The sequence below is a fragment of the Ailuropoda melanoleuca genome, chromosome 4, assembly GCF_002007445.2.
Source record: "Ailuropoda melanoleuca isolate Jingjing chromosome 4, ASM200744v2, whole genome shotgun sequence".
Taxonomy (NCBI): Eukaryota; Metazoa; Chordata; class Mammalia; order Carnivora; family Ursidae; genus Ailuropoda; species Ailuropoda melanoleuca.
The window spans coordinates 124,119,449-124,136,435 of NC_048221.1; the positions used below are offsets into that span (position 1 = coordinate 124,119,449).

The 16,987-nt window shown below is 49.3% G+C and overlaps 1 protein-coding gene across 3 annotated transcripts; it reads left to right on the plus strand.

Moving 5' to 3' along the window:
• The first annotated feature begins 271 nt into the window (after nucleotides 1-271).
• On the plus strand, nucleotides 272-11,940 carry ADGRF3 (adhesion G protein-coupled receptor F3). 3 transcript variants are annotated; one of them, XM_034659787.1, is made up of 14 exons: nucleotides 272-443; nucleotides 575-2,399; nucleotides 3,399-3,459; nucleotides 3,820-3,981; nucleotides 4,450-4,623; nucleotides 5,149-5,367; nucleotides 5,901-6,110; nucleotides 6,601-6,744; nucleotides 6,919-7,115; nucleotides 7,521-7,700; nucleotides 8,644-10,026; nucleotides 10,492-10,533; nucleotides 10,622-10,684; nucleotides 11,148-11,940. In XM_034659787.1, exons 2-14 carry the CDS (start codon nucleotides 2,316-2,318, stop codon nucleotides 11,205-11,207), a joined length of 2,979 nt encoding a protein of 992 aa, XP_034515678.1. In that variant the 5' UTR covers nucleotides 272-443; nucleotides 575-2,315; the 3' UTR covers nucleotides 11,208-11,940. The 3 variants fall into 3 exon arrangements, with proteins under 3 accessions (XP_034515678.1, XP_034515679.1, XP_034515680.1); XM_034659788.1 differs by lacking the exon at nucleotides 6,601-6,744 and adding an exon at nucleotides 10,945-11,053; XM_034659789.1 differs by lacking the exon at nucleotides 5,149-5,367 and adding an exon at nucleotides 10,945-11,053.
• The last annotated feature ends 5,047 nt before the right edge of the window (nucleotides 11,941-16,987 follow it).

The following is a 16,987-nucleotide window of genomic DNA, read 5'->3' on the forward strand; positions in this document are numbered from 1 at the left end:
GGACCTCCCCCCCTCCCAATCATGACTAAGACGACATCAAGAGTAGGTCACTTAAGCGACTGAGCCACCCAGGCACCCCAAGATTTGATATTTTTATTAGGACTGTTTTTCCATTATAGAATACAAAATTGAAAAATACAGAACACAGAAAAACATGCCAAATCCTACCATTTAGTTAAAACCACTGTTGATGTCTTGATGTGTTTCTTTTCTTTTTATCCTTTTTTTTTTATTAGGTAGGCTCCACACTGGGTGTAGAATCCCACATGGGCCCAAACTCACAACCCTGAAATCAAGACTTGAGCTGAGATCAAATGTCAGAAGCTTAACCGACCGAGTCACCCAGGTGCCCCTTGGTGTGTGTCATTTATCCATTGATTCATTTAAAACAAATATCATTTAAGGCATCTGGTGCACAGTGTGAAGCCCTGAGGAATCCTGAGGTAAAGTCAACAGATACTTTCTAGAGCCTGTAGCTTCCCTTCCAATCTTTTCTCAGTATTTTTTGGTACAGCCAAAAGTGTTTGAAACTTCTCTCAAATTACAAAAACTGTTCCACCTCTCTCTTCTGTAGTCCCTGCCCCTTGACAGACCCTGTTGAACATCATCCAGGACCACTTCGTGCTTGGACTGACGCACTCTGGTGACTGTGGCCGAAGCTGGTGGTGGCCTGTATCACCCTGGCCCCTCTGAGACCACCTGCAGCTGCGGTGGACAGTTCCCAACATGCTGATGGCATCCCCCCTCCACGTTCTCAAACCTGATTCTTTCCCATTCTCAAGTTTTCTGAAATCACTTATTAACAGAGTCTTTGCTCCCATGCATGTCATTGCTCTGTGTGTCGGCTATGCTTTGGCAGCCATCCTAGCAAGGGGACAGTTGAGGTGGTGGTGGAAGTAGAAATGTATTGGGGCTAGGGTTTTACCCTATGTCTTGTGTGTATGTGTGTGTGTGTGTGTGTGTGTGCGCACACGTGTGTGTGTTTATGCACGTATGTATGTTCGTGTGTATATGTGTGCATGTTTAAATCTTCTCTTTTTTTTTTTAATTAGGAAAATACATGCCTATGTTTAGAAAAAATATATACCAAACAGACACATCTGCACCCTTAATCCCCTTCCCCAGAAGCAACAGTTGCCAACGTTCTGATGTGTTTTTCCAGAAATATTCTAGGTATAAAAAACACAGATATTGAATATTGATTCCCCTTTTTATGTAAAAGGCAGCACAATGTAGACTTACACTTCACCATTTATATTGAACTCCACTCCAAAATAGTTAGTTCACTTTTTCTCCACAACAATGTTCTGTTGTTTGGAAACGTCCCTTCTGAATGGACATTTTGGTTGTTTAACTCATTTGCTGTCACAAACAACTCTGCCTTGAACACCCTTATACACACATTGTTGTGTGCATGTAGCACTACACTTTTGTCAGCACTGAGTATAGTCAGTAGTTTGTCTTTTGATAATTAGTAGGTGACGGTATTTTCTTATCTCGTTTTTTTTTACTTTTTTTCTTTTTTGTTTTCTTATTTTTGTCTTTGTTTTGTTCTCAGTTTTATTTTCTTATTTCAATGTGAATTTTTTATATATTTATCAAACTGTTGATATTTTTCAGTAAACTGCCTTTTTCTAATTTTTGCCCATTTTCTATCTTAGTAAGATAAAAAATTCTTATGTTAAGTTTGGCCCTTTATTCAATCATGGTGCTACAAACATGTTGTCTTTCACCTTTTTACCCTAATGTTCTTTTCATCCCCAATTTAAAGCTTTTTAAACAGTCTAATTTATTTTCTTTCTGGCTTTCTGGGTTTTGTGTCTTGTTTAGAAAAGCTGTCCTCACTTCAAAAATATTTTGTGAAATTACTTAATAATTTCTCCCAGCATTTTTCTTGGTTTGATTTAAGACTCTGGAAATAATTTTAAGCTAGAAATCAGTCCTAGTGTTTGTCTTTTCTACTGTTGCTCAGTGATCCAGCTTCCTGGAAGTTTCAGGACAATCCAGATTTCCCAGATCCCTGGCTTATTGGCACATTGCTTGTTGTGACCTAGAACGCCTAAGTCCTCTCCTGTGAACCGAGTTCTAGGTTCAGACCCCAGGGGGAAACTGCAGACCATTCTCACTGGGGCCCCACAGGGACCTGGAAAACCATGTGACTCAGTCACAGACTGTAGCACTTCCTCTGTAAATTAGGCTGGCTCCTGCCCCCTCTTCCCTCCCATCCCAGCTGTGCTGAGCCTTGCCAGCTCTTCTCTGAGGAAATTTGCATCATGCAGCAGCCGGAGGACTCTTGAGGACCGCTTCGCTGAGCCATGGTCTGTTCAGCTGCCCCCGTGCTACTTCTGGTCATGACTCTCCCCCTGGAGGGGTCACCAGTTGTGCAAGCATCCCAACCTGTGAGTACAACCGGGGCGGGGACCCAGGGAGGTGGACAGAACTGACATAGGGGACTGTCAGTGTGAGAGGCAGCAAGATGTGGATGAAGGGGCAGGTGGAGGGGCAAGGGCCGGAGGGAGAGGAAGTAATGTAAAAAGGAGAGGCCAGTTTGTTATAAAATCTCTGAGCCGTCAGTCTTATTTTCCAGGGTGTGGGATAGCTTTGTTTCTTTGAGTCACTGTGAACTCCAGTGATGCCAGCTGCACTTTGGATAAAGGCTCTCCCAGTCAAGCTTACCATTTAAAAATGGAAAGAACAGAAGGATTTTCCAGAGTTGGGAACCACGGGCCTAGAGGACAGGAGAGAATCTGAAGAAAGACAGTGGAGTCAGGATTAGCACTTTTTGATCTCTGTTTTCTCCCAGGAAGACATCTGTATCTCTATCTGTATCCCTATCCATATCTGTATCTGTATCTGTTTTTAGATAGATACCCACATTCACATACAATTTAGAGAGAGGGAGGAGTTGGTGAAGAAATAATTTGCAAGAACCAGAGACTAAGGGAAGATGCTGCATTATGCTCACCCTCATGGCAATTCCTGTGGAGAGAACAGAATTCCCCAAGCCTCTGGGCCCCAGCCAGCTCTGCCTAGCCCTCCCCACTGGTGTCCCAGACACAGCCATTTCAATTAGCCTAGAGGCCCAGGGACAGGTAAATTCAGGAAGGAATTAAGCAAAACATGTTGACTCTCCAGGGTGTGCCTGGTTCCTGGGTTCAGTTGGGATTTGCAGGCCCTGGCGGCGTCCTTGGGGCTGCATCCCTGGCGCCTTCTGCCGGAAGCCCGCTTCCTCTCCTGATGTGTCTGCTTGATTCTAGGCACAAAGAAGAGTTTCAAAGAGAGGGAGTCATGCCAAACTACTCAGGCTACCCCCTGAGTTGCCTGGGGAAGAAGGTGTCCCTGGAAGAAACTTGGGGTCAGCCTCCTCTCAGAGGTCTCTCTTCTGTGCTCTGTTCCAGGAACAGAGTCAGGCTGGAGGGGAATCGGAGCAGCAACTGGACCAAAGGAGTGGAGCAGCAGGTAGTGAGTGGATTGGAGTGGACAGGAGGAGGAAGGGGGAGGGCGGGAAGGCAAGGGGGGGGACAGCGAGCAGGCAATGAGGCTGAAGAGGCCTCATGGAGGACTGGAATCGTGGCCAGTCACAGTGGTCACACAGGTCCATGAATGAGAAAATCATTCATCTTGGATGAATGATTTAGCCTCATCTATAAATTGAGGGTTTTGGGGAGGGTGACATGGAGCTGTGTGCGAAGGCACTGTAGCTAGTGAGGGGTCATGGCCCTCTAGAGTCTTGTCAGCTCCTAGCTGAAATATGGGAGGTAGGATCTGCCCAGGTCCGGGCAGTGACCAGCCCATGGCCCTGCCACCTCTTCTCTCCAGCTGCCCCGTCTGCTCCTGTAGAATCAGTCCTGGCCTCAGTCTATGTACAGCTGGACTTGTCAAATCAGACCTGGCCACTGGCGCTCTCCAAGACCCTGACTCACCCCCTTGCCTCGGATTCCTCTTTCTCAAGAACTCTCACTGGCCTCAGCCTCACGACAGGTAGGGGGGATTGTATGGACCCCTGCCTCTCAAAGGCCCTTCCACCACTTGTGGGGGACGAGGGCTGAGAGAAGAGACCATGGGCTTCCCAGGTCTCCTGTAGCCCGCTCACCTGAACCGCTGCCAGCCCCTCCCATTTCCTGGAGGGTCTCTGTGGCCCAGCTCCTTCCTCACTTCCCCACCAGACAGACCCTTCTCTTCCTGTTCTGTGTCCCCATATTTTAAACTTCGCAAAGACCCAAGAGACAGATGGTGGTGAGCTTGGACTTCGCCCCCCGACCCCACCCCTGATGACTTTGTCCAGCAGAACCTCTGCTGCTTTGAACCCTGAGGAGGCAGTCCCTGATGGCTGAGGCCCTTGTGACTTTGGGATGGCTCCAGACAGCCAGCCCTAGAGCCTCGCAGGCATCACACTACCTGGCTGCCTCAAACAGCCTGTCCACTTCTTGTCCCCGCCCTCTGCCGCAGAGTGTAACAGCCACCGCGATGGGCAAACCTATTGTGCTTGCCTCTCTGGGTACCAGTGGAATGCCAGCATCTGCTCCCATCACCCTCCCTGCCAGACCGCCCACAACCACCGGCCCTGCGGCTGTCTGGTCTTCGGCCCTACTGAAGCCGGCTACTGCCAGTTGCTGCCACCTGGTGAGGAGGGTTGGGAACTTGGAAACCAATGGGCCCAAGTGAAAGAAAGCATGTGTTTTTTCCTCTCTGACCCCTGTATTTCTGCCAGCTGGCCCAAGCCCAGGAGCTCCACCGGGTGGGAGAATCGCCAGTTAATCCTGGCGGGTCACAGCCTCGAGCTTGGGACCTGAGTAGCGAGACAAATGAACAACAGGGCTCCTGAGACATATGGACAAGGAGAGAAAGGGCTAGAGCGACTGCTGTTGACCCTAGAGGGCCAGGAAGGGGCTCCAGCAGCCCCAGGTTACCTAGGGGAGGGGGATTCATGGGCCACAAAGCTTCCCTGTTTGGTTCCCAATGATAGGGCCTCCAGCTGGACTGCAGCAGCCACACTCATCCGGGGACAAAACAAAACCAAACAGTACTGGGAGCGGTGGGGAGAGACAGAGGAGGACTGGACTTCTGAAAATGGGGAAGGAGGGAGAGCTTAACCACAGAGGGCCTCCATCCTGCTGTAAGGGGCCCCTGCCTCCTGCCTCCCTGCAGTCCCTGGAAGGCTGAACCCAAACTCCTGGGTGCGGGCACCTGGCACCACTCTGAATCTGACCCTTGTCAAGAGCCGTGAGACCACCAACCTGAACTGGTTCCTGCGGCATGCGGACAGCCCCACACCCATCCTCCTGCAGCCAGGGACACATGTGTCCCTGGCCTCTAGCCCAGGCGAGGCTGTCCTCAGCATCCTCAACGTCTCCCATAGATGGGCAGGTAGCCAGCCTGCCCTTCCTCTCATCTCTCTTCTCCCGTCTTCCCCTTCGCTTCATCCTTCTCTTCCCCTGCTCCCCTCGCCTTCCTCCTCCTCCCTCTCCTCTCCTTCCTGCTTTTCTCTCCCCTTCCTTTCCCTTTGCATCTTTCCATTTATTCACTCTGGGGAAAAAAAGGCTAAGGGAGCCACTGATGTGAACAATTATAACAGGAGAATGTGGAAGGTAGGGTGTCCATTTCGGCAGAGAACAGACAGTGTGTTTTGCTTCAAGCTGCTGCAGTGGCAGCAGGTGGTTGGGAAAGAGCATCCCCTGGTGGGAAAGAGGTTCACCTTGGAATTCATGGCTCCAGGCTATTAAAAAAAGTCAGGAGCCTCTTTACAGGCCTCTTCCTCCTGGAAATCCTTTCCGGGGGCAGGGATCTTTGTTGCTGGGCTTAAGGAGAGGCTGGACCAGGAAGGCAGACCTCAGGTGTGGCTTTGGAAGCACAGGTGAGGGCCGGAGGAGCCGGGAGGTGCAGCAGGTGTGTATCTGCAGGTGAGTACCTGTGCTGCTTTGAGGCTCAGGGATTCAGGTGGGAGCTGTCCCAGGTGGTGAAAGTGCCCCTGCAGGCGACAGATGTGGCTCGGCTTCCAGACCAGCTCTCCATTTCCTGTGCCACCTGCCCTGGCTTCCAGCTGACCTGCTGCATCCCCAGCACGCACCTGGCCTACACAGCTTCCTGGAGTCCCGGAGAAGGCAGCAAAGGTACAGAGGGGCCGTCAGGGTCAGGGGACAGGTGGCAGCTGGTCTCCAGGCAGCTGGTTCTCCAGCTTACAGGAAGAAGAGGCGCAGTTCAACCTGGGAGTTCTGGGTCCAAGTGCAACCCTGTTTTTACCCCACAAGCAATCCTAGTTCTATTGATACAGCAATAACCACATGAGTGTACACAACTGTTTGTAAAATGTTTTCACACGATCTTCATGAACTCTTGCAACATACTCTGTTAAGTTCGTTTGATGATAGTCCCCATTTTACAAATGAGGAATCTGGCTTCCAATCCTGGGGCTAGAGACCTCCAGGTGCCACTCACCAAATCCAAGCACTGCGTCTGCGGTTTGATGCTCGCATACCTCAGCTCTTCCCCTGTGTCATCTGCTTCTGAAGTTGCTAGAAAGACTGGAAGGATACCTCTGGGCCTGCTGGGCTCCAGGTCTGTTTCAGGCGCAGTCACTGTCCCCTCTCATGTTATCTTCAGCCTCCTTAGTCAGCAGGCCAGGCTCCCGGTGCTTTGTGCTGGCTGTTCAGCGCTGCCCTGTGGCTGACACCACATACACGTGTGAGCTGCAGAGCCCGGGACTGAGCCCTCTCAGGGTCCCCATCTCTGTCACCATCATCCAGGGTACGTGGGGCTTGGGGTCCAGCCGATTGACCTCTCACCTGCTTGCCCTGGGTGCTCCTCGATGTTTCCCTGCCCTGGGCCCCACAGCCAGTCTGCAGAGCCTGAACAGGTTTCTGCCCCAGAAAGCTGGGGGCTGGACTGTGGTTGCTGAGCCTCCCTGATATCATTCTTCAGACGGAGACAACACCTGCCCTGAGGACTCCTCAGCTGTGGCCTGGAATGTCACCAAGGCTGGCCACGTGGCACAGGCCCCATGTCCGGTGAACAGGACGGGCATGGTAAAGCGGACCTGTGGGCCTGATGGGAATTGGGAGCCCGTTCACAGCAGCTGTACAGACACAGAGCTCCTGGCCTTGCATCACAGAGCCCAGGTAAAGCTTTAGGCCCCGCTGCCCACATGCCTCACCCTCCATGACCTACCCCTTTCTCACTCAGGACCTAGCTTTAGAAGACTTTCGCTCTGAGGCCCAGCCTGAAGGTCATTCGCCTTCTCTGAACTGGAGCCTAGCAGAGCCAGGGAGTGAGGTGGGGGCCAAAGAGTGCCCAGCACTGTCATTGTGGGGAGTGTGCTATTTTCCGATCTTTCCCTACCAAGTGTCTGTCCCACTAACATGGGTGCCGATTCCTTCCATGTGGCTCACTCCATCTTTGCTTCCTGCTCCCTCGGGACTGGTGCGGGGATGGGGAGGAAAGAGCTGGATGGGGGAGGAATGGCCCCTCCCTCGTGAGGCCTCGCCCACCCCACTCCCCAATTCCTGCTGTGTTGTCTGTCTCAGCTTCTACAGGCCGGCCAGGGCTGGCCTGCTGTGGAGGTGCCACAGATCCTGGCACAGCTGTCGGAGCAGGTGATGGTGGTGAGCTCGCCCTCTGACTTATTGGCACTCCTGGGCACCATATCAGTCCTGGCCAAGGTGGTGGTGGATGCTAGAATACAGCTTACCCGCAGGGCCCTGGAGGTGAGCTCTCTGAGCCATGGCAGGGGCCAGCTGGGTAGTGGGGGCCTGAAGTCCTTTGCCTCTGGGCACTTCTGTCCCCCTGATGTCACCATGGGCTGTCAGACAGCAAGCCTTTCTAGAGTCTGAGTCTCTGCTCCCCTGGTCCATATCTCCTCTTGGACACCAGTCTCCAAGGCCATGGAATGTGGAGAAGGTCCGATGCTGGGAGCACATGGGAGGTCGGGAAATGCAGGAAGGGGTGTGAAGACGTGCATTCAGAGGCATTCATGCACATGCAGATGCATGCATATGATGTGAAGCCCCCCCACCCCGCCCCTGGCAACACACACACACACAAGGTACCTACATGGAGATACTCAAACGCTCTTGGCTGGGCTGGACTCACCTAAACCAGCTCTCAATATGGGCAACAGTTGGTGACCAATAAGTGGCATCCAAAAGAATAACCAGGGGCAATGACACAACACACTCTTCCTATCTGGGAATGTATATCACATGTGGGTGGACGGACGTGCATGTGGCCTTCTATTTCGGATTATTGTGCTCTCTACCACTGGGTACCATTCTCAGCTTTACAGACCCACAGGGGTCAAGGAATTGGAAAGGGGCTCCCTATGGGCCTGGGTGGCCCAAGGGATGGAGGGGAGAGAAAGGTTGTCATATGGAGAGGCTGGATTGCATCAGGAGACCACATACTTGAAGCCACCCCAGTGGTGAGCTAAACAGCTCCCCATTCTTCCCATATAGAAACTCTTCCTTCACAGGTCTGTCTTCCTCTTCCCCTTTCTCTCCCTTCCTCTCCCCCTTTCTCCCCACCCTTGGGTCTTCTGCTGGACTAGGAAAGGTGGGTTTGGGGCCTAGAGTTCCCTGTGCCCCTGGCCCAGTGCTGTGGGCTCTGGGCCAGGGCTCATCTCTCTGTTGGGTTCTCTGTTGGGCATCACAGGCTCTTCTGAAAACCACAGACAAGATCCTAGACATGGATACCAGCTCTCTGTGGGCCCCAGCCCAGGCCCAGAAGCCCTCAGCGGGCTCAGCTCTCCTGCTGGCTCTGGAGACTCTAGCATGCAGCCTGTGCCCACAAGGTCACCCCTTCTCCTTCAGCTTACGTAACGTGTGGCTGCAGACACAGCTCCTTGGACCTACATTTCCTGCTGACTACAGAGCCTCCTTCTCCACTCAGCCCCCACTGCAGGCACACATTCCCAGGTGTTCACTGGCCTCGCTGGGCCATAATGGAACGAACATCAGTGTTATTAGCCTGGTACTGCAGAAACTGGACCGTCTTCTGCCCTCAAACTATGGACAAGGGCTAGGGGACTCCCTCTATGCCACTCCTGGGCTGGTCCTCTCCATCTCCATCATGGCAGGTGGCCAGGCCTTCAACCAGGGAGAAGTCATCATGGACTTCGGGAACACAGCTAGCACTCCCCACTGTGTCTTCTGGGACCATGATCTCTTCCAGGGCAAGGGGGGCTGGTCAGATGAAGGGTGCCAGGTGCAGACCACTCATGCCAGCCCTACCACTCAGTGTATTTGTCGGCACCTCACTGCCTTCTCCATCCTCATGTCCCGAAATACTGTTCCAGAAAACCCCACCCTGGAGCTGCTGAGTCAGGTGGGCTTAGGGGCCTCCATCCTGGCACTGCTTGTGTGCCTGGGCGTGTACAGGCTGGTGTGGAGAGTCGTGGTACAGAACAAAGTTGCCTACTTACGCCACATGGCCCTGCTCAATGTGGTGCTCTGCCTTTTGGCTGCAGACACCTGCTTCCTGGGAGCCCCACTGCTTCCTCCTGGGCCCCGAAGCCCACTCTGTCTGGCTGCTGCCTTCCTCTGTCACTTCCTCTACCTGGCCACCTTTTTCTGGATGCTGGCTCAGGCGCTGATGTTGGCCCACCAGCTGCTCTTCGTCTTCCGTCAGCTGTCCAAGTGCCGAGTACTCTCCCTGATGGTGGTCCTCGGCTATATGTGCCCAATGGGATTTGCAGGTGCCGCCCTGGGCCTCTACCTACCCCGAGGGCAATACCTGGGGGAGGAGGCATGCTGGTTGAATAGGAAGGGAGGGGTGCTCTACACCTTCGTGGGGCCAGTCCTGGCTATTGTGGGCATGAATGGGCTGGTACTAGCCATGGCTGTGCTGAAGCTCCTGAGACCTTCGCTGTCAGAGGGGCCCCAGGTGGAGAAGAACCATGCCCTTCTGGGGGTGATCAAAGCCCTGCTCATTCTCACCCCCCTCTTCGGCCTCACCTGGGGGCTAGGCCTGGCCACTCTGCTGGAGGAAGTCTCCATAATTCCTCACTACATCTTCACGATTCTCAGCACCACCCAGGTGAGTGACAATGTGGTAGCTATGCTTTTTGGCCTTTAGATGGTCTAAGTCACTGCCAGTCCCTTCTCAAGGAGGGATCGTGGTGGAGCAGAAGAAACAGTCCCAGGACTGTTAGAAGACTTAGATTTGGATCCCAGTTCCTCCACTGACTAGCTGGAGGACTTTGGACAAACCTCTGTGAGCTTTGGTTTTCTTATCCGTGAAATAGTATCTGGTTTTGCCAGAGAAGTCAGGGAATTGTCAGTACCCAAAACTTTGATACCTCCTTTATAACCAAAGCAGTAAGAGAAGCACCTGAAACGAATTCTATGCACCAAATGATGCGAATGTACAGAAGACTCTAGATGGGAAGCCTTGGGACATGAATTAGACAGGAAGACAGAGGCTGAAGGAAGATGAGAGGGAAAGAGTTGATTTCAGTTGATTCCTTCTTCAACTAACTTATCCCCATATCCCTCTTTTTAGGGTGTCTTCATCTTACTGTTTGGTTGCCTCATGGACAAGAAGGTGAGTCTGCCCACCTAACCCCCATCTGACTTGCGGTGCCCAGGCCAGGACTTGGGCTGGCATGACTGAGGTGTTACCTCTCCTGCAGATACGAGAGGCTTTACTCGAACGCTTCTGCCGCACACAACCCCCCAACTCCACCATGTCCCTGGTGAGTTGATGACTTCAAATCCTCAGTTCTCCTGCTGAGAGCAGGTTAGAAGCAGCTGTTCCACAGCCTTCCTAATAGGCACAGCTAGAAGGCAAGAGGAGGTTGGGATTGCCTTTTAGAATGAGCATGTTTTGGGTTCAAACTCCCCAACAATGGAGAAAGGAGCCCCATCAGAGCAGCCAGAGTCAGGTTCCTGGGCTCCTGATTCCAACCTGGACTCCCGGGGACTCTCTTTGTCCCTGGTTTCTCCATTTGAAAAGTCTGCCTCCAGTTACTACATGAAGGGAAAATGTAAGATCGGTAAGCATGGGAGTCAGCATAGCTGAGAGCAAAGTTCCTAGGATTGCTGTGGCCCTGGCAGGAGGGCAGGTAAGAACGTGAAGATGGGTACAACCTCATCAAAGGAGAGTTGATGATAATAATAGCAATCACCCTGCAACTGGGCCTTCCTGCCCCTTCCTAGGCTACATATGAAACCTACATCCCAGAAGCCGGCAAAGGAAGAAGTGAAGACGCCCGGTGAGAAGCAAGCCTTCCTGGGAGCAGCGTGAGCAGCATGGAGTGAAGCCGAGTGTAGCAAAGGGCTTCCTGCCAAAGAAGGCTCCTCTTCATGTAACTGTCCCAGTCCGAGGGCTGGAAAACAGACTTTTCCAGCATAGACATTTCTGAATGGGATGGGGAAAGTGGAGGGCTCAGAGAGCAGATGGCATAGCATCTTCTATTGCTTTCACAGAAAGCTGGAGGAACTTTTACCACCAACAACCCTTGATTCATTTCACTGAAAATTCCTTTTCACACCATCATATATTTAATTATCCTGAAAAACCTTTGTTTTGAAGGAATTGCCATTGGTGTGCTTGGTATCCAGAGGGAGGGCAGCCTTGCAAGGTCTCCTTCACCAGCCCAGAGCTTCAGGGCGAGCCCTTACAAGGGGAAGGCAGAAGCTTTGAGTGAAGCACACACAGAGCCCATGTTGCTCTCCTCCAAGGGAGTCGAGGGAAGGTGCCTGAATCCACCAGGATGGGCCCTGGCCCAATGCTCCGAGCCCTTCTGCTCTCCCAGAGCTCAGCCGTTGGCAAAGACAGACTGATGTTTCCACTAGTCATGTTCCTTTGTCTTGCAGGTCACCTGTCCCTACCTCTAAACTATTCAAGCAAAAGTAGCATGAAAAACTAGCTAAAGTTATCTAATGAATAAGCTTGCTTTGCTGTAAACATAATCAACAGATATTAAAGTTCAAAATGATTGCAAGTAAAGATTTTGCAAGTCTCAGCCAATTTTTGACTAATCAACAGTTCATGTTATAGATATATTTGATAAATATATATTTTAATTGTTTTTAACTATTTTTAACTATTCAACGATTTCCTTTCTGATTATTTCTTCTCTAGAGCTAGGAAGAAAAAGGATGGCTTACTGACAGGAACTCTCATCTTCCAAACATTAAAGGTGAAGGACAAATTTTGGTTTGTTCCTTTTCAAAGTTTAGGAAAAGGTGAAGCTACTAGGTGCCTCTTTCTTTAACTTTGACAACAATATCAATATAAATGTAGGTTTCATAGACATATGCATGTATACAACAAGTCACTGATCTGAGCACCTTTGTAAGAACACATTAACAATTCTTAAGTAGAGAGGAAGTCACCACAGACCACCAAGGATTAAAGCAACAAGATGACAAACACTGACATTTAAAAGAGACAGGCTCAGGGTACCTGGGTGGCCCACTCTGTTGACTCCTGGTTTTCGGCCCAGGTCATGGTCTTGGTGTCATGGGATCCCCGGCACTGGGCTCCATGCTCAGCACGGAGTCTGCCTGAGAATCTTTCTTCCTCCTTCCCTCCCTGCCTCTGCTCCTTCCCACCCCTTGCATGCACACTCTCTCTCTAAAATAATAAAAACTTTTTAAAAATTATATTTTAAGGGGCTCCTGGGTGTCTCAATCGTTAAGAGTCTGCCTTTGGCTCAGGGTGTGATCCTGGCGTTCTGGGATCGAGCCCCACATCAGGCTCCTCCGCTGGGAGCCTGCTTTCCTCTCCCACTCCCCCTGCTTGTGTTCCCTCTCTCACTGGCTGTCTCTCTCTCTGTGTCAAATAAATAAATAAATAAATCTTTTTAAAAAATTATATTTTAAAAAAGTGACGGGGGGTGCCTGGGTGGCTCAGTTGTTAAGCATCTGCCTTCGGCTCAGGGCATGATCCCGGAGTCCTGGGATTGAGCCCCACATCAGGCTCCTGTGCTGGGAGCCTGCTTCTTCCTCTCCCACTCCCCCTGCTTGTGTTCCCTCTCTCGCTGGCTGTCTCTCTGTCAAAGAAATAAATAACATCTTTAAAAAAAAAATTAAATTAAAAAAAATAAAATAAAAAAGTGACAGGCCCAAGATAAGACTAGATATGGAGAAGAAATATTTAAGAAAAGTCTTGAGACGACACGAGGACATCTAGCTGAATGAATTAACTCATGGAATCCACAAGATGTTGATAGGGTTCTGAAAATTTTTTCAGCTGGAGAAATGAAAAAAATCCTCATGAATGAGTCTTTGTTTGTTACAAAATTCATGGCTATTTTTATAAAATGGAATGGGAACATTTTCTGTTGAAATGCAAATGGATATGCTATTGAAACATTTTTCTTACAAACATGGATCTGTGTGAATATTTTCATTGTATATAAACCAGACCAAATATTTCTCTAAATGATTTCAATTGTATTTTTCAAAGAGAAGATACCAACTCAGCAGGGCAATTGCAACATTTCTATGCCTCGGACCTGTCCCAGCCCCCAAGAGAGGCAGGAGGCAGGCAGCCACTGAAACAGCCAGGGCTCTGCCTGTTGGTTTCCCTGGCAACAGAATCCTGTCTCAATTACCCTTGTATTTCATTAATATTTACAGTCTTAATTTTTTTTTAAAGATTTTATTTATTTATTTGACAGAGACAGAGACAGCCAGCGAGAGAGGGAACACAAGCAGGGGGAGTGGGAGAGGAAGAAGCAGGCTCATAGCAGAGGAGCCTGATGTGGGTCTCGATCCCACAACGCCGGGATCACGCCCTGAGCCGAAGGCAGACGCTTAACTGCTGTGCCACCCAGGCGCCCCTACAGTCTTAATTTTTTTTAAAGATTTTATTTATTAGAGAGAGACAGGGAGAGAGAACAATCGGGGGAGTGTCAAGCAGAGGGAGAGAGAGAGGGAGAGGGAGAAGCAGACTCCCTGCTGAGCTGGGAGCCCTACATGGGGCTCAATCCCAGGACCCTGGGATCATGACCTGAGCCGAAGGCAGACGCTTAACCAACTGAAGCCACCCAGGTGCCCCTACAGTCTTAATTTTTTAAATTATAAAATTATTTTTGAATATTTCAACTAATATACATTCACTTTAAAAGCAGCAGAGATGCTTTCTGAGCGTGGTTCTGTAGAAATCTACGTCTTCATTCTCTTTCTCAAATGATGGCACATGGTGCGTGCTCTGCTGCTAAAAACACACTTTAGAATTGATCAATGAAATGCCATGAAGCCTCTGTTCACTTAACTCTCGCATTAAAAAGGACTGAAAAGAAGGTTCTGGAGCTAGATACAAGAAAGTGAGGCTTAGCAACAATTCCATTTCTAAAAAGATGACTTAAAGAAGTAAGTAGAGGGTTCCCTGGGTGGTTCAATTGGTTGAGCGTCCGACTCTTGGTTTTGGCTCAGGTCATGATCTCAGCATCATGGGCTCCACGCTCAGTGTGGAGTCTGCTGAGATTCTCTCCCTCTCCCTCTGCCCCGCCCCCGCCTCTGCCCGTGTGTGAGCTCTTTCTCTCTCAAATAAAATAAAATCTAAATAAATAATAAGTAGACAAGTGAGCAGACAAATGTACAAAAGATGTGTATTCTAAGTGTTTATATCCTCAAAAAAGAGGGACTTGGTAAAACAAATTAGGACATATCTACCAAAGGAATGCTATATGGTCCTTACAAATGATGATGGATAGGGGGACCTGGGTGATTCAGTCAGTTAAGCATCTGCCTTCAGCTCAGGTCATGGTCTCGGGGTCCTGGGATTGAGCCCCATGTCTGGGCTCTCTGATCAGCGGGGAGTCTGCTTCTCCCTCTCCCTCTGCCTCTCCCCCACTTGTGCGTGTGCGCACACACTCTCTCTCACTTGCTCTCTCGCTCTCAAGTAAATAAATAAAATCTTTAAAAAATGATGATGTATAACTACACCTACTGACACAGAAAAATGTTTAGGCTATATAGCTAAGTAAGACAAAAGGGTTTCAGAACAGCATTATACTAGCCAACTCTGGTCCGTACGAAAACTGGGTCCATTTGTGTCCATACAAATATGTTTGCATTGAGAAGGAGAGATACCAAAATATTAACAGTGGGTATCTCTACTGGATTTTTCATTTTTTTCTTACTCTATAAATATTATTTGAATTATTTTTTTACAATGAGCATGTATTTTTATGTTAGAAAAAAATTATTTTGAAAAAGTTCTTCTGAACATTTTGCATATTTAACAATAGAAACTTGACAAGCAACGTAACACAAAGTATCCCCTGGAATTTAGATTTGTATGGAAGGGTGGACTACATTAGGGGTTCCCGAGAAAGCTCTGAACCATCTTTTTGGAGTTCTGTTTTGGGAATCAATCTGTCTGATCACTGACAGTCCCTTAAGTGTGGAGGGGGAAAGAGGCTCCTAGTTGAGTGCAGCCAGAAACATTGCCAACATGTCTAAATGCTTTGTCTCTTTCACAATAACACATTCCTTTCCAGAATAGTATTTTTACTCAGTATGTTTGTCATTCCATCCCCACGTTTTTCCATTTCCTCTCAATCAGTGATCCCTCTTCACTGAAAAAGATCAGAGTCCCAGATAAACCACAGCGGGTGCAGAGGACCTCCGAGTCACCCATTAAATTCCAGAGGAAGACTGGGAGACCTGCTGCTGCTTTTCACTCCTCGAGAGAGACTGGAATTGAAGAGGCCTGGAGAAAATAAACATAAACGAGAAGGGATGGGGGAGAAGACAGGCTGAGAATAGGATTCTTCTCTCTGAAAAGATAGATGCAAAGGGGGCAAGAATTTCTGTTTTGCTGGTTGCTGTAGCTTCAGTATCTAAGATATACCTGACACATAACAGGCACTCAGTAACTATTTCCTGAGTTAATGAACTATACAGACCACAGGAAGAACATGGACTTTTACTCAGAATCAGAGCCCCTGAAAAGCAAACAGCTGGAGGGGGGCGCAGAGTGGGGAAGAGCACTTCTGAGGTTTGAATGAAAGATGAAGGCAAATAAAGGCTCCATTCCAAAACGGTTATTTGGTGGAAGAGAGGGTCTGATTAAACTTTAAATGAAAAGAGAGATACTTAAGTTGGGATATTTAAGAATAGCATAACCAGAGGGGCACCTGGGTGGCTCAGTCTTTAAACGTCTGCCTTCGGCTCAGGGCATGACCCCAGGGTTCTGGGATCGAGCCCTGCATCGGGCTCCCTGCTCCGCTGGGAGCCTGCTTCTCCCTCTCCCACTCTCCCTGCTTGTGTTCCCTCTCCCACTGGCTCTCTCTCTCTCTGTCAAATAAATAAATTAAATCTTAAAAAAAAAAAAAAAAAGAATAGCATAACCAGTTGGAGACACCTGAGAACAAACGGCAGTGTCTCTTTAGATGGAGGCGCCTATAACCATGACAGCCAAGGGCGGTCTTTTGTAGCAGTCATGCTACTGAAAACAGCTCAGCTTTCTCTGACACGTAGAGAATGTTTAGAAATAGCATACAACTTCCGTGAAGTTGGGTGAGCCCATGACTCAACTGCGGAACTAGAACTGTAGCAAGCCCACAGAAGCCCTCCAACCCAATCCCACTGCCTCCTGTCCAGGGGTGACCTCTGCTCTGAATGTTTTCAATATAGCATTAAAAATTTTTTTTGTGGGGCGCCTGGGTGGCATAGCGGTTAAGCGTCTGCCTTTGGCTCAGGGCGTGATCCCAGCGTTATGGGATCGAGCCCCACATCAGGCTTCCTCCGCTGGGAGCCCTTCTTCCTCTCCCACTTCCCCTGCTTGTGTTCCCTCTCTCGCTGGCTGTCTCTATCTCTGTCAAATAAACAAATAAAATCTTTAAAAAAAATTTTTTTTGTGTGTGGTGAAACACATGAAATTTATCATTTTAACCATTTTAAGTGTACAGTTCAGTGATAAGTACATACACATTGTTGTGCAACCAATCTCCAGAACTCATCTTTCAAAACTGAAACTCTGTACCTAGTAACTCCCCATTCCCCTTACTCCAATCCCTGGTAACCATCCTTCTACTTTC